Below are 23,240 nucleotides of genomic sequence, written 5' to 3'. Positions count from 1 at the left end.
GGCAGGGTGGTGTGGGAGAAGGCAGGCCAGGCAGAGGCTCCCGCAGAGTGAAGGTTCTGGGTCCCTTAGCTCAGCTGTCATTCTTCCTGGGTCTGTTGCCCATTGATGGGTTGGGTCCCTAGAACCTGGGCAGGAGGTGATAAATTTGGGTAAGGTTTGAAATTGGGCAGGGACGCAGTTGGGCTGGGACCTGTGATACGCTCCTTGAAAGAAACACGGGGTTGAGATGAACACAGTGGGCTTAGAAGGGTCTGGAAGGCTTCTCTGAGGAGGTGGCATTTAAGTGGAGGCTTCAAGCAGGACGGGGAGCCGGTAGTGGGAGATGCAGGGGAGGGGAATCCAGGCAGAGGCTTAGAGGTAGGACAGGCAAGGTGTCTTCTGGCTGCGGGGAGAAGACCCGAGTGGCTAGAGTGTGGCCAACAAGAGGAGGAATGGGGGGAGATGAAGATGGACAGGTAGGCAGGATCAGCCTTCTGTTTTGCTTTCAAGTCCGGTGATATACATACTGTGAAATGAGTTTTGACAAATGCACACAGCTCTGTTAACCACCACCACAATCAAGACAGAGAACCATCGACCTCCAAAATTCCCCCGTGCCCCTTTGTAGTCAGTTCCTCCCTCCTCCCCCAGCCCCTGGCAACCACTGATCTGTTTTCTGTCCCTGTAGTCTTGCCTGTTCCAGAGTGTCATGGAAATGGCTTAATACAGTACGTAGCCAACGGAGTCTGACTTCCTTCACTTAGTATAATGCGTTTGGGCTCCGATCACGTGGTTGTGGGTATTGGCATTTCCTTCCTTTTTCTTGCAGAGTTGTATTCCATTATATGGATGTACCACCATTTAGCCATTCACCAGTTGAGGAACATTTAGGTTGTTTCCAGATTTTGGCGATTGTTGGAGGGTTTTAAACAGGAGAGTAACAGTTTACAAAAAATCACTCCATGTACTAAGTGAAGAACAGATTAGTGGCGAGCAGACTGACCATCATGGGGACTAAATCCAGTGATTTGGTGATGAATCGGGTCCACCAGAGATACTCACTAATTGTTCATACAAAACGGCTGTGCTCCGAGGTAGCCAGGGAGGCTTCTTGGTGGAGGTGGCATTTGAGGTGGAGCAGTGAGGAGGTGGGAGACAGATGCAGAATGGAAGGAGGCCCAGGCAGTGCAGAGTCCCCGTTGGAGCTGGGTGGGCTGAGACCCCGGCTCCCTGCTCCTGACCTAGCCTTAGTATCCCAGGGTTTCTAGAATGTGGTGTGCAGGGCCCAGATCAGAGCTCCCTGGGGACGCTGGGTGAACAGGCCCCTCCCAGGGTCCACCCTAGCCCTGTGGGGGCTGATTCTCTTGGGAGGGAGTTGGCCAGGGGACCTCTGCGCTGGAACAGTCTCTTCCTTGGTGGCTGGTAAGAGGCTGCCTCCTCACGCCTTCAGGAGCCTCCTGTCCCCTGTGGGCCAGCTGGGAGCTGTTGCTGAGGCTCGCCCACCCATTGCTGCTTGCTGTGTTTCTGCAGAGGGGCTTCGTGTTTGGTCGCTTTCACCTCCAGCCCCATGGGTCAGGAGACCTCACCATCTGCTTTTCCAGACCAGTTCCATCAGACCCAGGCATCTGGAGTCACTGCGAGTGTTCCAGTAGCCCCACATCTCACCCCCGCCCCCTTCTGTCCTCATTGTGCAGAGATTAATCATCTTACATTCCTGTAGGTTTCCTGAAGAAAGCATTCTTTCCTGGAACATTTTATTTTGTTTTGGCTGCACCGAAAGGCCTCCAGGAGCTTAGTTCCCCCACCCGGAGTCGAACCGGGGTCCATGGCAGTGGAAGCACTGAGTCCTAACCACTGGACTGCCATGGAATTCCCTGGAACACTTTATTTATTTATTTAAATCTTATTTTTATTTATTTATTTTGGCTGCGTTAGGTCTTTATTGCCGTGCGCGGGCTTTCCTCTAGCTGTGGCGAGCGGGGGCTACTCTTCATTGCAGTGCGCGGGCTTCTCATCGCGGGGGCTTCTCTTGTTGCGGAGCACGGGCTCCAGGTGTGCGGGCTTCAGTATTTGTGGCTCCGGGGCTCAGTAGTTGTGGCTCGCGGGCTCTAGAGCGCAGGCTAAGTGGTTGTGGCGCACGGGCTTAGTTGCTCCGCGGCATGTGGGATCTTCCCGGACCAGGGCTCGAACCCGTGTCCCCTGCATTGGCAGGCGGATTCTTAACCACTGCGCCACCAGGGACGTCCCTCCTGGAACATTTTAAATGTGGCGCGAAAGCGGAGCTCTGCTTCGCCAGCTTTATGCCCTGATGGTGGAGAGCAAGGGTCTGGGGTGGCGACCCAGACCCCACAGATGAGGCGGCTCCAGAGGGAACACAGACTCCATCTTATTTTGCGCCATGTGCTGAGAGTAATTCTCAGAATAATGTTTTTAAATGTTTAAAACAAAATATAAAGGAAAGCAAGCATATTGAAATATAGTTATCAAAGTATATTTTTAAATTATGATATAGTAATATGTGTGTTTATTAACTCATAAGATCTGGAAACAGGTCTGTTAACTACTGTAATTTCAAAGTACTGATGAGTGTATACAATATTTTGACATTTCTGCAACAGCTGTTATGGGATATGAAAATATCTGTGGTTTCTTTTGGTGCCGAAACTGTAAGTACTGCTGATACAGCCGTGGCTTGTCCAGAATAGAAGGAAACGTTAATTTTTAGTTAGCATTAGTGAAAGTAAAGACGTGATTTTTTTTTTTCCCTTCCCATCCAAGTTCATGGACTCACTGCATTCTGGTGCAGGTGAAAGAGCGTGAAGTCTGCAACCCGAGTCCCGCTTGGAGGTGTCTCTGTGTGACCCTGGACACAGCCCACCTCCCCTGTGCTCCTCTGCAGTTCTTTGCCTCTAGAACAGAGATGGTGATTCCTGTCCTGCCTGTCCATGGGGCTTCTGTGAGGACCCGTGAGATGACTCACATGGAATGTCTTTGTAAACTGTGAAGCCCCATGCTGCCATGCAATGCCACGCTATTATTAGCGGTAGTGTGAGCTCATGTCTGGCCCTCCGGCCCAGCGTGGACCAAAAGACTCTTCCTGGTCAATTCCCTCAGGATTCCTGGGAACCAATCCATTTCAGGGAGCGGGTCTGCCCCTGAGAGGCTGATTCCTGCAGGCTGACCTCATGGGTCATTAGAGGATGTGAGGGAGGATGGACAGAGGTGTACTTGTGGGCAGGGAGTGGGTGGGTGAGCTGAGGTTCGAGAGACCCTGCCCATCCTCCTGAGGTGGCATGGGGGTCTGAGGCCTGGAGCAGCCTAGGCTCTCCCTGACTCTTTGCAGCTGACCTGGGGCTGGGATCAGGAGGGCCTGCCCTCTCTGGGCTGTGAGAGAGGCTGGGCAGGGCAGAAGCCATACTCCTTTCATTCATTCATCTACCCACCCATAGACAGTGACGGGTGCCTGCTCCGTCCCATGTCCTGTCCAGGGCTGTGCTGGGGACCAGACACGAGTCAGACCCAGCACCTGCCCTCCCCGCCAGCTCCTGGGGAAGATAGACTTGAAGACGAGCAAATGTGACCTAAAGTTGTTAGCACAAGAAGAATGGAGTTCAGAGCGTGGGGTTTGAATCAGATTGGGGGAGGAGGGAATACTCTGGAAGGATGAGAAAGTTAGCAGTTAGCCTGGCAAAGGCTCTCTAGCAGAGGGAATAGCTCAAGCAACCCTGGGAGTAGAACACACAGTTAAGATGAACTGGCCCAGGGTTACAGGGCTTGTTTGGATTCCAACTCCACCGCTCCTTTGCTTGAGCAGCTCTGGAAAACTTCTGAGCCTCAGTTTCCTCATCTGCAAAGTGGGAACATTTTCCCTACCTACCTCACAGAGCTGGTAAGGGGTCAAACTATTGTGCACGTACTGTGCTTGGACTGGGCCTGGTAATTAGTGAGCTTCCCGATAGGTGGTGACTATTTCTTCGTCGTGGTGTACCTGGACATGGAGGGCAGAGGCAAGACAGAAGTGGGGAGGAGACCCGGGGTGGGTGGGGGGGCGGTGGAAGAGGGGTGTGCTCAGATTCCAGGGTAAGAAGCTTGTACCTAACGCAGAGACCAGTGGGAAAGTGGAGGAGATAGAAAGCTATCTGCTTTTTTTTTTTTTCCCAATAAACAGGTATTACCTCTATAATCAGAGCAAAATAAACATTCTCTGTAAAGGGAAAGGCTGACTACCCTGGCAGCAGCATGGGTGCCCGATCCTGTCCCCCGTCCTCCCCACTCCACTCCCCGTTCTCAGTCCAGGTTAAATAATCAGGGTAAGCTTCAAGGGGAGGAGAGGTTTCCTTGAAGGAGCGGCCGGAGGGGATGGGTTTGGAGGCCTGGCAGGCTGTACCTGATCTGAGCACCTTTGCTCAGCTTCTTCAGTCCAGACTTTCTGACTGTGGCGGGGGGGTGCGGTTTGAGAATCGGGGGCCCCTGGGCTCTGAGGTGGGCACTGCTGGGCAGTGTGGCCTCTTCCTGTCTGCAGTGGGGGATGAAGTCTGGGTTTCCCCACCGACGTTGGGGGGTCTCCGACAACCTTGTTGTATAGCCACTGGGCTGGCGTAGTTCAGTGGTGTTGGCCCCCTCTCTCCGCATTTCCCCGGGGCTGGGGTGAGAGGCTCAGCGGACACTGAGCTGTCTTTTTTTTTTTTTTTTTTTTTTTTAATGGAGGAAACTTTTTTTTAATTAATTAATTTTAAAAAAATTTTTGGCTGCGTTTGGTCTTTGTTGCTGCACGCGGTCTTTCTCTAGTTGCGGAGAGCGGGGGCTACTCTTTGTTGCCGTGCACGGGCTTCTCATTGTGGTGGCTTCTCTTGTTGCGGAGCACGGGCTCTAGGCGTACGGGCTTCAGTAGTTGTGGCATGCGGGCTTCAGTAGTTGTGGCTTGAGGGCTCTAGAGCACAGACTCAGTAGTTATGGCACGAGGGCTTAGTTGCTCCGTGTCACGTGGGATCTTCCCTGACCAGGGCTCAAACCCACGTCCCCTGCATTGGCAGGCGGACTCTTAGCCATTGCGCCATCAGGGAAGCCCTACTGAGCTGTCTTTGAAGGGAAGCATGAGCTCCCCACCCACTACCCGCTGGCGATTCCCTACCAGCTCCCTCGGTTGGATCAGACAGTCCCTGGATGAAGTCCTGGGAGACTGGGAGGCTCAGTGAGGTCCAAAAACCTCTGGAGGGAAGCAGAGTCCTACCTTCAGCCCCCTCCCCATGTCCCAGCAGCCCCTTTCCCAGCCCCCACCTCCGACCCCAAAAGCTCAGCTTCTGCTGCACACATCCCAGCAGACCCAGGCGTGCGGGCCACAATTCAGCCTTTGTGGAGTCACCCTCTCACGTGGACGGTGCCAGGAGGGGCTGACCGCATTCTGCCTGCAGCTGGGACAAGCCCCCGAGAGGCCTGGGCCCCCCTTGGCCTCCACGGAGAGATGGAGCTGGCATGAATGCAACATCCTGCATTTGCAGAAATGGACTGTGGTGAAGGGCAGGCCTGGAGAGACAGCTGCTCATGTGAGAAAGGTCATTCATTCATTCACTTCTTCAATAGATGCTTATTGAGACCCCGCTCTGTGCCAGGCTCTGGGCTGAGGACTTGTGTGCTGAGACATGTGACTCTTGCCCATTTAAGGAAAGAGACTGGAAGGAAGGGACTTCCCTGGTGGCACAATGGTTAAGAACCTGCCTGCCAATGCAGGGGACGCGGGTTCGAGCCCTGGTCTGGGAAGATCCCACACGCCGTGGAACAACTAAGCCCGTGTGCCACAACTACTGAGCCTGAGCTCTAGAGCCTGTGAGCCACAACTACCGAAGCCTGTGTGCCTAGAGCCCGTGCTCCGAAACAAGAGAAGCCACCGCAATGTGAAGCCCGTGCACCGCAATGAAGAGTAGCCCCTTCTCGCTGCAACTAGAGAAAGCCTGCATGCAGCAAAGAAGACCCAATGCAGCCAAAAAATAAATTAAAAAAAAAAAAAAAAAGACTGGAAGGAAACACCCTGCATTAGAGTCACTCAGGGGCCCCCATTTCCAGGGTTTCGGATTCAGGAGTTCTCAGTCAGGGCGTGAGGATTTCTGGCAAGTCCCCCACCAGTGTTGCTAATGCTGCTGGTCCAGGGACCACACTTTGAGAACCACTGTGATTCAAGACCAGGTGGAGGAATGATGAGTGGTTTATGTTTTCTGTTTTCAAAACTGTCTTTATGACCGTCATTTACTTTTTTTAATAATTTTTTTTATGATTAACATTTTTTAAAATTTATTTATTTATTTAGTTTTGGCTGCGTTGGGTCTTCGTTGCTGCATGCAGGCTTTCTCTAGTTGCAGTGAGCAGGGGCTACTCTTCGTTGCGGTGCACGGGCTTCACATTGCGGTGGCTTCTCTTGTTGCGGAGCATGGGCTCCAGGTGCGCGGGCTTCAGTAGTAGTGGCACGTGGGCTCAGTAGTTGTGGCGCATGGGCTCTAGAGCGCAGGCTCAGTAGCTGTGGCGCACGGGCTTAGTTGCTCTGCGGCATGTGGGATCTTCCCGGACCAGGGCTCTAACCTGTGCCCCCTGCATTGGCAGGTGGATTCTTAACCACTGAGCCACCGGGGAAGTCCCGTCATTTACTTTTATAAACAGAAAAATCAGTTTTAAAAAAAAATATTTATTTGGCTGCATCGGGTCTTAGTTACGGCACGCGGGATCCTCGTGGCAGCATGCAGAATCTTTTCTTTTTTTGCGCATGCGGGCTCTTCGTTGCGGCACATGGGCTTCTCTCTAGTTGTGGCACTTGGGCTCTAGAGTGCGCGGCCTTAGTTGCGGTGCGCGGACTCTCTAATTGTGGCACATGGGCTTAATTGCCCCGCGGCATGTGGAATCTTAGTTCCCCAACCAGGGATCGAACCCGCATCCCCTGCATTGGAAGGCGGCTTCTTAACCACGGGACTACCAGGGAAGTCCCGAAAAAATCAGTTATTTAAAAGTTAGAAAAATAAGCGGTCGCCAAAAATGACTCCAGTGCCCTGGGTGTGGTCCTGTGTTGTGGGCTGTCACCTCCCATGATCTAAATGTCATACATCTTTTTTTTTTTTTTTTTTTTTTTTTTTTTTGCGGTACGCGGGCCTCTCACTATTGTGGCCTCCCCTGTTGCGAAGCACAGGCTCCGGACGCGCAGGCTCAATGGCCATGGCTCACAGGCCCAGCCGCTATGTGGCATGTGGGATCTTCCCAGACCGGGGCATGAACCCGTGTCCCCTGCATCGGCAGGCGGACTCTCAACCACTGCGCCACCAGGGAAGCCCTCGTACATCTTTTAATGTAGCCCAGCATCATTAGCTTGTGCATCCCCTGCACTTCCCTTTGGCTCACCCTGCACTTTGGGTCCACTCCGACCCCCAAATCCTCCCTGTCAACATGTTCTGTAAATAGTATGGTGAGGATTTGGACATAGGCCCATCTGGAGGCTGGTTTAGCTTGGATTTAGCCAACTGGCCCACACTTCCTTAGTGCCGTTTCCTTTATGCTCCCTTAATCTCGCCAGCTGAAATGCGTGTGGACCCCTCACTTCCTCATTCCTTTAACTGGTGTGATCATTGACTGTCCCACTTCCTCCTTCTCCACTTTTAGTTCTGTCTGCTTGGCATGGGGGGGAGGCTGCGTCTGTGTATACATTGGGGTAGAGGTGGGGTTCCTGATGAGGGGACCATTCCTCTGCAGCTTGATGTAGGCAGAATCATTCACTTTGCGGGGTGCTGCTGAACACCCTCCCCGCCCCCCGCAACTAGGAGCGAGGCTGTGGTGCCAGGTGGGAATCAAACCCTTCAGTTGCTGGTGGGAATGGGACAGTATCTGTTGTGGTTGAGAGAAGCAGATACCCTGTCATCCTCTCTGTCTTCCTTTCCTGTGTTCAGAACCATTTGAGAAATAGTCCCAGGAGTAACTGGGTGCAGATGGATATAAAAACCTCCGTGAACTTTCATACTAAAAACCAGCCTGAAGGTGCCACTTCGTAACCTTGAATTAAGCCAACCCATCCAGTCTCAGGGGCGCTGGGAACCGCAGGCCATTCCTCCGTAGGGAGCCACCCATTTTCTTTGGGGAAAGGGAGGCTCAGAGGGCTGGTGAACCCAGCTCTCCAGATGTGGTCCCTCTCCAGAGCCTGCACAGTGGTTGGTTTGTTTGCTTCTTGGACCCACCCCGCTTTCCCATCAGCACCATTTCTAGGTGCTTTCTGTGACTCCTTCGGGATGCCTTTGGCAGGTCATTCATCTCCTGTGACTCGGTTTCTCTCTTTTTTTTTTTTTTCTTTTGCGGTACGTGGGCCTCTCACTGTTGTGGCCTCTCCCGTTGCGGAGCACAGGCTCTGGACCCGCAGGCTCAGCGGCCATGGCTCACAGGCCCAGCCGCTCCGCGGCATGTGGGATCTTCCTGGACCGGGGCACGAACCCGTGTCCCCTGCATCGGCCTGCGGACTCTCAACCACTGTGCCACCAGGGAAGCCCATCGGTTTCTCTTTTTAGTGTACAATTTTATTTAATCCGTTCAATCACACTAAGGGCAGATATTATTATTTCCATTTGTGACTCAGCTTTCGTACCTGCTGTTAGACATAGTAATCATCCATTTCTTCTCCTGGGTCTCCCCACTCATCCCCCTACACTCTGTGGCTAATGATTGTTTCACGTTGGTATGTCTTTTTGTGATTGTTTACATAACAAGACATGCCTCCGTGCACTCAGTATTTGTTGGGAGCCTGCAGGATGCTGGGCCCTGTGCTGGGTGTGGGGCATACAGCAGGGAGTGAGGTAGACGTGGGGAAGCCCCCCAGGCACTCACAGTCTCTCTGGGAGACAAACTCTTAAATGAAGAATTGCTGATATACCCATGATAACAAAGGGGAAGTGAAGGACATCTGGGAGTTGATGACAGAGGTGGTCAGGAGCTGCCCTGAGGAAGTGAGGTCATCCCCCTCAACCCCCTCCACTTAAAACCCAGACTCAGATTCTTTACTCAACCCTTCAAGGCCCTGGATGGCTGACCCCTGTCAGTTTCCCCAGCCTCAACTGACCCCTGTAGCTACCCTGGCTGCCTTGCTGTATCTTGACACACTGAGCTCTTTCCTGCCTCTGGGCCTTTGCACACACTGCTCCCTGCCTCTCTCTCTGCATGGCTGTTCCTTCTTGCCTCAGCTCAAATGTCCCTTGAGAGGTGGCCTCCCCGACCTTGTCCTCTAACATAGCACCTTCCCCCATTACTCTTTCATATTACCCAGGTGTTTTGGTTCTGGTTTTTTGGTTTTTTGCCTTCCCAGCTCTTAACAGTATCTGAGGGTTTTTTTTATCTTTCAGTTTACTGTGTGTCTTGCCAATGAGACTTGGGGCTCCATGCAGACAATACAGAAAGGGCCACGTTTGTCTTGGTCACCACTCTCCTTCCCCACCCCCTGTGCCTGCACAGAGCCTGGTACACAGTTGGTGTTCATAAATGCTTGTTGAATGAGCCTCTTCTGCTTCCCCAGTGTATTACTTCCCTATTGCTGCTATAATAAGTTACCGCGAATTTGACTTAAAACAATCCCAGGGCTTCCCTGGTGGCGCAGTGGTTGAGAGTCCGCCCGCCGATACAGGGGATACGGGTTCGTGCCCTGGTCCGGGAAGATCCCACATGCCGCAGAGCGACTGGGCCCGTCAGCCATGGCCGCTGAGCCTGCGCGTCCGGAGCCTGTGCTCCGCACCGGGAGAGGCCACAACAGTGAGAGGCCCGCATACAGCAAAAAAAAAAACAACAAAAACAATCCCAGATTATTATCTTATAATTCTGGAGGTCAGAAGTCTGAAAGCCAAGGTGTTGTCAGGGCTCCATCCCTGTAAAGGCTCTGGGGAGAATCCATTCTCTCCTGCTTCTAGAGGCTGCCTGCATTCCCCGGTTCATGGCCCTTTCTCCATCTTCAACATACATCACCCCAACCTCTGCCACATCGCCTTCTCCCGCTCTGAGCCCCTTGCCTCCCTCTTATACGGATGCTTGTAATTACACTGGGCCCACCCAGATAATCCAGCAAAATTTCCCAATCTCAAGATCCTTAACTTAATCACATTTGCAAAATCCCTTTGCCATGTAAGGTAACATTCACAGATTCTGGGAATTAGGACATGGGCATCTTGGGGGCCCATTACGCGGTCTGCCACACCCAGACCCCCTGAGGTGTGCCTAGGACAGCATCGAGTGTGCCCTGCACTCCAGTACCCTGGCCACTGCCATAGGGCCCAGCGACCTGACCTCTCCTTCCCTCTGCAGGACGAGATTGAGGAGCTGCGGGCAGAGATGCTGGAGATGCGGGACGTCTATATGGAGGAGGATGTGTACCAGCTGCAGGAGCTGCGGCAGCAGCTGGACCAGGCCAGCAAGACCTGTCGCATCCTGCAGTACCGGCTGCGCAAGGCTGAGCGCCGCAGCCTCCGCGCTGCCCAGACTGGCCAGGTGGACGGCGAGCTCATCCGTGGCCTGGAGCAGGACGTCAAGGTAAGCCCAGGGCCCTCCCAACCCTCACAGGTGCCCTTTCTGGGGGGTCGGACCATGAGCCTGAGTGCCCAGGTCAGCTCCCTCCTCATGTGTCCTTGGGCAAGTTCCATCATCTCTTTGGGCCTCAGCATCCTCATCTGTAAAATGGGGATCCCTAGGAACTGACAGGCCGTCTACCACGGTGGTCCCAAAGTGGTATCATAAGATGATACCTACTAACAGCAGCTGCTGTGTGAGTACGAGCCACACACCTGGTGCTGGGCTCCAAGGTATCCGTGCATAGTTCATGGAGGTTTCTTTCTTGTGCTGATGGAGAGTAGTGAACGTCTGGAGTTGAATAAGGCTGGTTTAAATCTTGGCTCCAATATGCCCTAATTTTATGATTTTGAGAAGTCACCTGTTTCAGTTTCCTCATCTGTAAAACACGTGTAACGGCAGCCCCTGCCTCACAGGGTTCTATGAGGATCAAATGAGATCAGGTAGGTAAGAGGTCACTGTAGGCACTGGAAAAGGTTAGCTAGTAATTCTTCTTCTTCTTCTCATTTTCCGGATGAGGAAAGTGAGTCTCGGAGAAAGGAAGTACCTGTCCAAGTTCACGTGACCCTCCATGGAGCTGGCAGAGCACAGACTTATCGGCCTCCCATGCTTGCTGCCTGACCTTGTTGATCTTGGCCTCAGAGAGCAGGAAAGGGACGGCCTGGAGGCCGGCAGATGGGGCTTCCAGAAGAGAAGTCTGCTCTGCCTGTCTGTATGAGCCCTGGTCTGGGGGCTGAGAACTCCAGGGGACCTGGCGCAGCACCCTGCTCTCAGAACTCAGCCCAGTGTTATCCAGGGATGGAGGAGCTGGGGGGAGGGGCATCTGGCACAGCCTGGGGGACTGTGGAGTCTTCCTGCAGGGGTGACCTCTGAGGTGAGGCCTGAGGTGGAAGAAGGAATGTTGAAGGAAGAGGGCCCCTGTAAGGGGAGGTGAAGAGTGAGCACCAGATCCACACCGGCCTTTGCGTCTCCCATCGTCTTGCATGCGCTGTGGGCACATTGGGATTGTAGGTCTGCTGTACAAGTGAGGAAACAGCTCAGAAAGGTTGTATCTCCAAGGCCAAAGTGTACCTGTACCTAAGAAGGCAGCTCTTGAGATAAATTGTTCTACAAATATTCAAATTCCAGGTACCAGATCGAGAGGGTGTGGGGTGAGGGAGAGCCCTGGAAGCTTAGAGGAATCTGAGTTTGGGGCTTTGGGGCGAAGACACCGAAAAGTCAGCCTTAGATGAGGAAGGGGTGGAGGAAGGCTGGAGCTGGGAGCAGACTAGCTGGCTTGCTCGGTGGGAGGAGCTGAGAGCAGCTGGTGTGTGTGTGTAGAATGGGGAGGGGGGGAGGCCCTCTGGAGTCTGGGCGGAAGGGAGCGGCCCCTTCTGTTGGGATTTGAACTAGCCAATCAGCAGCTGGCTTGGCCCCTTCCCTCCCTCCTGTCCCCATGCCTGCAGCTGGAGCGCTGAGCTCATCCGCACTGGCCTGGGCTGGACAGCTTTGGCCGCCTCTCTGTGTCCCAGGTGCTGGGATGTTCTGGGGCATTTTTTGGAGGCTTTCAGAACGCTGACTTCCCTGGCGTCGCCTGGGAGGGCTTGAGAGACCCAAGTGTGGAGGGAGCTGGAGGCTGCCTGGGAGGGTATCCCCGGGGGCCCTCCGACTCGCCGTGCCAGCAAGAGTAGACAGGCGTGAGGCCGCCTCTTAGAGTCTCAGTTTCCCCTTCTGTTAAAAGGAGGGCTTCGAGCAGCTGAATCTCCGGGGCTTTTGCAGCCCCAGTGGTTTAAGCAAGCAGGTAGATTACTGGTGAGGGTGCCATGAAAGAAACCTCAGGCCTCGGCCCTCCCTCTCCCTCACCCCCACCCCCAGGCTCTCTCACTGTCTCCTGGTTCTCACAGCCGGCAGGACCCACAGACGCTCAGCAGGAACATTGTCCAGCATGAGGAGGGCAGGGGTGGGGAGGGGGAGAGACCTGCTCTACCACTTGCTTGCTGTGTGGCTTTGGGAAAGCTCCTTGACAGCCCTGAGCCTCAGTTTCCCCATGTGGAAAATGGAGATGCAACAAGTCTCTACCTGTAGAGATTTTTGTGAGGCTAAAATGAAATAGCTCAAGTAAAGAGCGTGCTGAGCACGGAGTCCGGCTCGGGATGCTCCCTCAGCAAATGAGCAGATGTTGCTTGGCGCGTTACTGTTCAGGAGGAGAACTTAAAAGGCACTAGTGGGACAAATGGCTGGGCCACGGTGGAGAAGGGGGCCAGAATCTCTACCTCCCTGGGTAGATAAGTGTAGCCTGGAGGTTTGTTCACCATGGAGATTCCCGGGCCCCACCCTCAGGGCTTGGGATCCTGTAGGAGGGCGTCAGGTCCCGGGAATCAGGGATGAAAATTCCCACCTGAAGGGACTCTTGTGGGAGGCCCGAGGACACACCGGTAAAACAATTCTTAGAAATAGATGTTGCTGAAGAAAAAGTTCTGGCTTTGGGTTTAATCCCTGGGTGACCTGAGCAGGTTACTTTCTCTCTTTGATCCTCAGTTTCCTCATCTGTACAATGCGGGTAACATTCCCACCCTCCCGGGGTTCCTGGGAGGGTTTCGCCACACAGGACCCAGATGCTGCCTGGACAGGGGGTGCTCCTTAGTGACGGTTCCTATCCCACACCCTGGGGATTCAGAGTGACAGAGACCCCTTAAAGCTTTAGGCCCAGGAGCCAAGGGGCCCATGAGCGAGGTGGCTGTGGCCTGGAGGCTGCTGGCTGCATTTGGCAGGAGCCAGACCCCAGCGCTGTAACAGTGACCTCATGGCTGACAGCATTTGTTTGTGCTTTGGGGATTTGCCCTGGTTTCCAGAAGCTGCAGCTGCTTCACCTCCTGTAGTATCTCAGCCCCCCAACCTTGGGGGTAGTTGGAAGGATCATGAGGGGATCAAATGCGACAGGCAGGTGGGGCCCCGTGAGCCCCTGACACAGTGAGCCCACTGTTGCACTTATTTTTAATACTCTTATTATTGATATTAATATAATGTGTCTTCAGGCTTCAGGCCAGCAGCGGCTCAGACTGAGAGCAAGACTCCAGAGTTGACCCACCTGCTTTCAGACCTTGGTTCTGTAGCTTCCTGGCTGTGTGGCCTCGGGCAAATGACCTTTTCTTTCTGAGCCTCAGGGTGGGGATGATATTCAAAGCACGTTCCCAGGGGATGAAAGGCATGTGGTGGGTGCATGGGGAGCGACAGCTGATTCTGCCTGATTACCTGGGAGAGCCAGGGGGCCCAGGACCACTGAGGCTCAGAGAGAGAAAGGGAGAGGCGCAGGCAACCAGGCTCCTGCCCTCCAGGCATGCATGCTCTTTGCTCTGTGGACCTCCATCAGGGGCACAGGGCTCTGTGGGGATCTGAGATTAAGGGCTCTTTTGTCCACACTGGAATTCTGTAAGCTGCCTGGGGCTAGGCCTTCTTAACAGAGCACCCCTGGGGGTAGAAAGCAGTTGGAGAAGGGGGTTCCATGCATGATGGGGCAGAAGGCAACTGGGGACTCACGGAAGGGATGAAATCCATAGAGTCACTCATGAACCCAAGAGGATCCAGGAATCCACATGGATCATGGCTTCTTGGTGGGGAGTGGGTCACCTGCCCAGGTCAAGGCCATGGTGGGGACGGAGTGAACCCCAGGTGGAGAGGAGCTGGCCCAGGTGGGAGCATAGTTAGGAGAGAAGCCCCCACTCCTCCCAGCAGCTGATCCCGCATCCCAGTCAGGGACACAGCCCTCTCTGGACATCTGGGGGTGTGGGCAGTTGGGGGGAGCACCCCCCGCCAAACTAGGGCATGTGCAGCTCCCCATGTTTCAGTCATTCACTCCTTCATTCCCCTCCCTTTTTGCTTGCTGGGGTCTTGGATTTGTTTGTTCATCCAACAAGCATTTATTAGGCACTTAGTGTGTGCCAGACCCTGTGAGATATGAAGGAGCCCCGGCATGGCCTGGGGCCTGGACCTCTGTGCTCCACCACTCCTGCCCCCAGGGGCTACGCAGATGAATGAATGAATAAATGAATGAATGAATGGAGTATTGGTCAGGACAGGGACTCACTGGGTGACCTAATAGCCTAAAACCTGGGACCTGGGGCTGAACACCCAGACACTAAACTCAAGAGTGAGGTTGTGGGGTGTTGGGCCAACCTGGATTGAAATCAGTGCACAGAGGTGAAGCAGTAATCTTGACAATGCATTAAAAATCATACTTTTGAGCACCTGCTATGTTCCAGCCACCAGCCCAAGCACTATGTCTTTTTTTTTTAATTTTTGAATTTTATTTTATTTATTTTTTTTTACAGCAGGTTCTTGTTAGTTATCTATTTTATACACATCAGTGTATACATGTCAATCCCAATCTCCCAGTTCATCCCACCACCACCCCACCCCCAGCCGCTTTACCCCCTGGTGCCCATACATTTGTTCTCTACATCTGTGTCTCTATTTCTGCCCTGCAAACCGGTTCATCTGTGCCATTTTTCTAGGTTCCACATATACGCGTTAACATACGATATTTGTTTTTCTCTTTCTGACTTACTTCACTCTGTATGACAGTCTCTAGATCCATCCACATCTCTACAAATGACCCAATTTCATTCCTTTTTATGGCTGAGTAATATTCCATTGTAATATATGTACCACGTCCTCTTTATCCATTCGTCTGTCGATGGGCGTTTAGGTTGCTTCCATGACCTGGCTATTGTAAGTGGTGCTGCAATGAACATTGGGGTGCATGTGTCTTTTTGAATTATGGTTTTCTCTGGGTATATGCCCAGTAGTGGGATTCCAAGCGCTATGTCTTTTATTCCTCACAGCAGGCCTCGTGACTAGGCTATATCAACACCCTTTTACTGATGACGAAACCGAGACTTCAAATGGTTAAATAACCTGTCCTGGGTCACACACCCAGTGAGGGCTGGAATCAGGCTTGAATCTAGTCTTCCCACCTGCGAAGTCCTCGTTCTGCTGGTGAGGGATTGCTCCCCCCACTTTGTGGATGAGGAGGGTTTGGTGGCCTAGAGAGACTGTGGGAGGAGCCTCGTGGGCCAGCTTCCAGCTGTCCTAGGAGGTCTTCAGGGGGCTGAGAGAGGCAGTGGGCAACGGAGGGAGGAGGGGGAGGCAGGGCTCGATTTCCTTTCTGGCCGTTGTTCTTCCTGGCCTGCCTTGCACACTGCCAAGGGGTCCGTGCCGAGTTGGGCCTGGGCCCGTAGAAGGCAGAGCCAGGGAGGGCCCTCTTCCCTTCCGGCAGGGAGGAGGTGCCACAGCCATTTCCGAGACTGGCAGGCACGAGGCACTGGGCTGTCTGCCCCACACATACCTCTTGCTGGCAAAGCCCTCACACCCCTTGTGGAGCCTGGGCCACGCTGGCCCTTCAGCCAAAGCCCCTGAGCTCCCTCCAGCTTGGCCCACACTAGCTCTGTTTGACTCTGAGCAAGTCATTTGCCCTCTGAGCCTCAGTTTCCTTGCCAGTAAAATGGGGGCAGAGTTGGGGTGAAGAGGAATGAATCTGGCACATAGCAGGTATTCAACAAATGCTAGTACTTAGTCCACTTGGGGATGGGGGCTAGTTGCGATTTACCAGCTCAGAAGGGCCTTCCTCATCCCCAGAGAAGAGACCCCCTTTCCTACCTTTCACCCCAGCCAGCAGGGGACAGGACAGAAGGGTCCTCAAGGAAACGGGGTGCTCTTGCAGCAGAGTCCTGGAACCGGGATTGGAGTTTGCAGCTCCATTAGCTCCTTCTGTAGGGATGACTTGGACATCTGCCCAGCCTTTGTCACTGGGGGCATGTTCTGTATCCCAGACAACTGGAAATAGGCCTCATGGTCTGTGTCACACTGTGACCCCCAGCAAGTCATGCCCGCTCTGGGCTCAGCGCCTCCCAACAGCAGCTACCACTTACCCAACGCTCACTGTGCAGGCACTCGGCCAGGCCTTTGTGCAAGAGCCGATGCAGTCCTCCTGTCGGCCCGTGAGGTTGGTGCTGTTACTATTGCACCCATTTTGTAGTTAAAGGAAAGACCCAGAGTAGGGAAATAATTTGCCCAGGAACGTATGCTGGTCACTGGCAGAGATGGGGTTCAGATGTCTCTGGGGATGCCCATCTTGCTCTGGGTTTCCCCTCTCTTTAAAATGATCTTCTTGGAGGGTAGTGGTGGTGGGATGAACTGGGAGATAGGGACTGACATTTATACACTAATTTGTATAAAGTAGATAACTAATAAGAACCCACTGTATGAAAATAAATAAATAAAATTAAATTTAAAAAAATAAATAAAACGATCTTCTGGCCCTGTCTTAAGCTCTGGTGAGAACTGGGCAAGAGGGTGGACAGGAGAGGCTTTTGGAAGCATCAAAAGCCTCAGATAAAAGTAAAGGCATTGCTAAGAACAAGCTTTCTGGGAGCTGAACTATGATGTGGACATGGGAAACACAGGGTGCCTGGGTTTGGGTTTTGGTTCTACCACTTCCTGGCTGTGCAACCCTTGGTGAGTTACTTGACCTCTCTGTGCCTCAGTTTCCTCTTCTGTAAGTGGGGGTGATGAGAGTACCTGCCTACGCTGGGGTTGCTCTGTGGTAGAGGTAGGATGGCCTGCTCATGCCCTGCTCATCACCCACCTTTGCTCAGGTCTCTAAGGACATCTCCGTGCGGCTGCATAAAGAGCTCGAGGCGGTGGAGAAGAAACGGGCGAGGCTGGAGGAGGAGAATGAGGAGCTTCGGCAGCGGCTCATTGAGACCGAGCTGGCCAAGCAGGTGCTGCAGACAGAGCTGGAGCGGCCGAGAGAGGTGAGGCCCCCGTCCACCCCGGCAGGGCCAGGCCTGGGCTGGGCAGGCATGTGCCAACCCCATCCAGCCAGTGTCTCTGAGCCTCTGTCTCTGCACAGTTATGCCTCCCTGGCAGAGCTGTCTATTCATTCACTGCTCCAGCACGCGCTCCCTGAGCACCTACTGTGTTCACTGTGTGCTGGATACTAAGGACACAGGGGTGCGTGAGAGACACCTGGTTCCTGTCCTCCAGGAGCCCACAGGCTAACGAAGGAGACAGTCAGCCATCAAAGGACCACAGCTGGGAGAGGATTGCCTGAGAAAACATGCAACAGTGCTGAGCAGGGGACCCAGCCCTCTGTGCCTCAGTTTCCTCATGTATAAAATGGGATAGTAATACTTCAAATCATTGGAAGGACTAAGTGGTATAGATTTTGTGGACCCGCTTTAGGGACTGCCTGGCATTGCCACTCGGTATAAAGTCACTGCCGGGTCTGGGCAGCCTCTGGCTGGTGTCTCAACACATTTCCAGGACACAGATGCTTTTCTTTTTTTAAATTTAATTAATTAATTTATTTTGGCTATGTTGGGTCTTCGTTGCTGCACTCGGACTTTCTCTAGTTGCGGCGAATGAGGGCTACTCTTCATGGCAGTGCGCGGGCTTTTCATTGCGGTGGCTTCTCTTGTTGCGGAGCATGGGCTCTAGGGAGCGCAGGCTTCAGTAGTTGTGGTGCGCAGGCTCAGTAGTTGTGGCGCATGGGCTTAGTTGCTCCGCGGCATGTGGGATCTTCCCGGACCAGGGCTTGAACCCTTGTCCCCTGCATTGGCAGGCGGATTCTTAACCACTGCGCCACCAGGGAAGCCCCAGATGCTTCTTGAGTGTGACCCCAGGCACCAGCTTCTCTGTCTTTGGTCATGAGAGTCCTTCCACCTGGCATCCCATTCTTCCTTCTGCTGTGTGTTAGGTGTACAGCATGTTAAACACCATGCTAGACACTTTCCATGATTTTCAGAAAGGCCTGATGAGGTTGTGATTGTACCAGTTTTATGGATGAAAACACAGCCCTGAGGGAGGGAGCGATGTCCTCCAGGTCACGTAGGGCCCAGTGGGCTGTGCAGATTGGAAACCATCAGCCCAGGTGATGCCTAAGGGCTGGAATCCTCCAGAATCCAGGGGTCTGTGTCCCAGGCGGCCCCGGTGCCTTCTGCCCCCAGAGGCACAGCTGGGCCTCAGCTGTCTGGCTGCGCATGAGGCATGCTAGGATCGAACGTTGTTCCGGGGCACAGTTCTCACCTTCCCAAGGGCAGGCGTGCCAGCATTCCAGGACAGACACCACAGCCCTGAGGCCATAACAATCCTTCTGCTGCCCTCCCCACTGGGTGTGTTGGTGTGACGTGCCAAAGGCTTCTCGGTGTGGAGATGGGAGGTGTTTGCTACTCAGGGCTGCCCAGGGCTCCTGCCCTCCATGGCCTGGCCAATAACAGGGAACCATCTTCACACATCTCATCGCCACCACCCTTGATAGTGAAAAGGAGAGACAGTTTCAGAAGGTGCCTTGGATGTCAGCCTGTTCCCATTGTAAAGGAGAGGGAACAGAGGTCCAGAGAGGGAGAGCCTGCCTGAGCTCACCCAGCCTTTCCTTGCCTGAGATGGGGCTGAGACCCTGAAGCCACCTCCCCTAAGTTTCAGTTTCTTCATCTGTGACATCAGGATAATAACAGTACCCAGTTTATGAAGTTGTTCATGATCATTCATAAGATTGGGTAACCATAAAACACTGTGAAGAAGTTAAAAAGAATAAGGTAGTATAGCAGTTCCTGAGAAAGTTAAACAGAATTTCCAAATAAGCCAATTCCACTTCTGGGTATATAGCAGAATTGAAAGCCGGGACACGAACAGATATTTGTACCCTCATGTTCATAGCAGCATTATTCACGGTAGCCAGAAGGTGTAAGCAACCCCAATGTCCATCAATGAACCAACAGAAATGTAGTATATACCTACAATGTATGTATAATCTTAAGCAGGAACGTGATTCTGAAACAGGCTACAACGTGGGTGAACCTCGAGGACACTGTGCTCAGTAAACTAAGCCAGACACAACAGGACAAGCATTATATGATTCCAGTCAGATGAGATACTGAGAGTAGTCAAATTCATAGAGACAGAAAGTAGGTTAGAGGTTACCAGAGCCTGGAGGGAGGAGGGTATAGGGAGATACTCTTTAATAGGGACAGCATTTCAGTTTGGGATGATGACGAAGTTCTGGAGGTGAATGGTGATAATGCCACTGGATCGTACCCTTGAAAATGGCTAAAAATAGCAGATCTTATGTTATGTATATTTTACTGCCATCAAAAAGAAAAAAATGGTTAAAATAGTAAATTTTATATTAGGTGTACTTTCCCACGATTTAAGAAAAAAGGCAGATACATATGCACTGATGTGGAAAGATCTCTAAGATACATTGTTAAGCGGGGAGAGGAAGGTACAGAACCATACGTATTGTGCAGTCCCACTAATTATTTTGGAAAGTCATACAGAATGAACTGATTTCGAAGCCTGTGTCTATATGTGCAAGTGCATAGCCTGGAGGAAAGTCTGGAGGAAAACCCACTGAACTGAGGCATTAGAAATGGTAGGAGATGGTAGGCAGTGGCTTTTGCTTTTTATTCTATGATTGCTGTATTTAGGGGTTTTTGCGGGGGGCGCGTGGTTATTATTAGTGAACTTTTAAATAAAGTCAAGCATGTAAAGAGCCCTTTGTGGTGCCTGGCACACAGTTGGTGCTCAGGAAACACTGGTTCACTTCCTCTTGAAGGCCACGTCAGTGAGGCTGGCCTAGCCCTCCCTGATGTGCCCCTGGGTGTCTTAGGATCTGCGGAAGGAGGCGTGGCCCTGTGTTTATTTGCTGATTGCCCTCTCTCCTCCCTCTCCTTCCTGATATGGTTTCTATGGAGACGAGGGTCCCTTAGCAATTCTTCTGCCAGAGCTGTTCCAGTCCCATCATCGAGATCTGCCTTTGCCATCCTGACAGGTTGCTGTGGCGATGCTGTCACCCGGCTGGGAACAGGAGCCCCTGGCCTGAGCTGATGTGGTTGCTATGGAGATGGCTCTTCGCTAGAGAGAAGGGAGGGTGGCCTGCCCCAGCTGTGTTCTGCAGTGGCACCGTTGCCAGCTGGAATGCAGCTCAAAAATCGTAACACGAGCCACCGCCACCCCCAATCCAGTATCATTCCCCGTCTTTCTATTTTAGGCAGAAAGCCAATCTCAGTGTCGATGGGATTTATTATAACATAGCTGCTGTGTCTGAGTGCTTGCTCTGTGCCAGGCACTACACTAAGCATTTTATGTGTGTCTTCACGTTGTGTAGCCAGCAGCCTCCCAAGGTACATCGTGATTTTGTCCCCATTTTATTTTATTTTGTTTATTTATTTTTTTGGCTGCGTCACACAGCTTGCGGGACCAGGGATTGAACCCAGGCCCTCAGCAGTGAAAGCGTGGACTTGCTGGATATAGATGGGACAGGGGAAAGACAAGGATGGCATCCTAACCCAGGACTCCCCATCTCCCAAAGCCACACTGACTCTTACGGTGATGCCCGTGCCCTCCTTGCCCCATCCAGGGGCCTTCCTAGAACCCAGCTGTGTTTTGGAACCTCTGAAGAGGCCACTCACTCCAACGAGTACTTCCTTCTCTGGCCCAGGCTTCTTGGCCCGATTCCCACTCCCATGGGGTAGGAAGGGCACTCACCATAGTATCAGTTCACCTGGGTTCAAATCTCAGTTCTGCTGACGTCGTCATCTGATGCAGCCTAGCCGTGGCCTGTGTGCTGCAGGGCAAACTCGAACTTGGAGTTACACGGGCCTGAGTTTGAATCCTGGCTTTGCCACTTATTTGCAAATAACTGTAGTGTTGGGCAAATCATGTAACCGCTCCAGTGCTCAGTTTGTTCCTTTATAAAATGGGAATATGGGGACTTCCCTGGTGGTCTGTGGGTAAGACTCCACGCTCCCAATGCAAGGGACCCAGGTTCGATCCCTGGTCGGGAAACTGGATCCCGCATGCATACTGCAACTCAGAGTCCGCATGCTGCAACTAAAGATCCCACGTGCCGCAACTAAGACCCAGCACAGCCAAAATAAATAAATGATAAATTTTTTTTAAATGGGGGGCTTCCCTGGTGGCGCAGTGGTTGAGAGTCTGCCTGCCGATGCAGGGGACACGGGTTCGTGCCCCGGTCCGGGAAGATCCCACATGCCGCGGAGCGGCTGGGCCCGTGAGCCATGGCCACTGAGCCTGTGCGTCCGGAGCCTGTGCTCTGCAACGGGAGAGGCCACAGCAGTGGGAGGCCCGCGTACTGCAAAAAAAAAAAAAAAAAGGGAACGTGAATCCCTACATCTCAGAGGTGTTTATGAGAATTAATCAAGACAAGCAGGTAAAATGCTTAGTGGAGAATAAGAGCTCGGCAAATACTGGTTATCAGTGTCATCACCTGTGGGCCTTAGTTCAATACATATCCTTCTGCTGCCTCTAGCAAGGAGCTCTCCATATCTGACTGCCAGGCGCCCGTGGAAGGAGCAGTTAGGCAGCAAATCAACGCCTGCACTTGGCAGCCTCTGCCCCTGTACTTTGATTTGGGGTCCGTGTCAAACCGCTCTGTTTCCTCCACTCAAATGGTCTCCCTCAGCCCGGAGCCACACCGACTCTCTAGCTGCTTCAGCCACTTTGGAGGAAGAATTCCTCAGTCTTTGAGATGCACCCCTACCCCAGGCTCCCCTCGGAGTAAAGTTGGTACACACAGCACAGTCTGTGTTTTCAGTGAGACCTTTTCAAACATCCCCTCTAAATTGGATGAAAATCTACCCAACTGTTTTGGCAGAAGGCTTGTTTTATTCCTTGAAGGTTGGTCTTTGTTTCCTGGCAGCATGGAAGCATGGAAGGTGTTAGAAGACAGGGGACCTCTCCAGAGCTGTGCTCAGGCAGCCTCTCTGTGTGGGCTGGAGGGGCGGAAGTACCCTCTTCTGATCTCCTGGAGGAGGGCAAGGAGGGCAGAGCTTCTGCTCCTACTAGGAGCCGTTAGACCAAGGATGCTTAGAGGCACCACCCCGGCTGCTCAAAAGCGGCCTTGTGAGTTGCTGGTGGGTGGGGAAGCCCCTGCTGCGTGCCAGGCCAAGGACTGTGCCCTCGGGGTCCGGCACTTGTGACTGGCATTCTTGTTGGTGCCCGGGTGCTGTCCTGCCCTGCCCCAGCCCGCCCACCTGAGGCCCAGGGCCAGAGCATCTGCCCCTGGGGGCTTGACAGAGGGGCTGTGACGGGCCTTGGCTCCCTGGAGGGGCAACGCGGTCCCCCAGGCCGCCTGGCCAGCTGCTGCCCTGCAGAGAGGAGGAAGGTCTTTGTGCTCTGTGAGCCTGCCTTGTTTTCCCTCCAGAGCCGCAGAGCAGTGTGGGAGCCCAAATGGCTTAGATGAGGTGGGGGGCAGGGACAGGGGCAATTCCATCCAGAAAAGGCTGGCACCACTTTGGTCCTGAAAAGGTTTGCTGCTTCAGCCCCTCTTCTCTGCCCACTGCCCTCCCTTTCTGGTGGGCACTCAGATCTCACCCTCTGAAAATGTGTTGGAATGGTGTTCATGACTTTTCTTGGGGAAGTACATTTTAAAAACATTTTACTATAACTTTCCCCTCCCACCCAACAGGTAATATATGCGTAGTAGAGAAAGACTAGGAAATACAAGCAAGCCATAAGGAGAAAAAGTTTCACCCAGTATTCAGAGGGAGTTCCTCCAAGTAATTACCAAATTACTATTTGGGTGGGAGTACTTCCCAATATGTTGTACTTCCAATACGTTTTTCTACGTATGCGCACACACATATTGAAATGTATATATGCATTTTTTTTTACTAAAAAAGTAATATAAGCTCAGT

The 23,240-nt window shown here is 52.8% G+C and overlaps 1 protein-coding gene across 4 annotated transcripts in view; it reads left to right on the top strand.

Moving 5' to 3' along the window:
* MTCL2 (microtubule crosslinking factor 2) overlaps window positions 1–23,240 on the top strand; it is a 73,223-nt gene that overhangs the window by 11,038 nt on the left and 38,945 nt on the right. For 3 of the 4 annotated variants that reach the window (XM_019950861.3, XM_019950860.3, XM_073792960.1), the window contains exons 2-3: window positions 10,285–10,509; window positions 17,178–17,336. In XM_019950861.3, coding sequence (XP_019806420.1) covers window positions 10,285–10,509; window positions 17,178–17,336 — 384 coding nt within the window. The remainder of the gene's footprint in view (window positions 1–10,284; window positions 10,510–17,177; window positions 17,337–23,240) is intronic. The other variant, XM_073792961.1, reaches the window with a different exon arrangement.

The sequence above is a fragment of the Tursiops truncatus genome, chromosome 15 (genome assembly GCF_011762595.2).
Source record: "Tursiops truncatus isolate mTurTru1 chromosome 15, mTurTru1.mat.Y, whole genome shotgun sequence".
NCBI classification, from domain to species: domain Eukaryota; kingdom Metazoa; phylum Chordata; class Mammalia; order Artiodactyla; family Delphinidae; genus Tursiops; species Tursiops truncatus.
The sequence above is the reverse complement of the archived record's forward strand: the minus strand, read 5'-3'. Positions and strand labels throughout refer to the sequence as shown.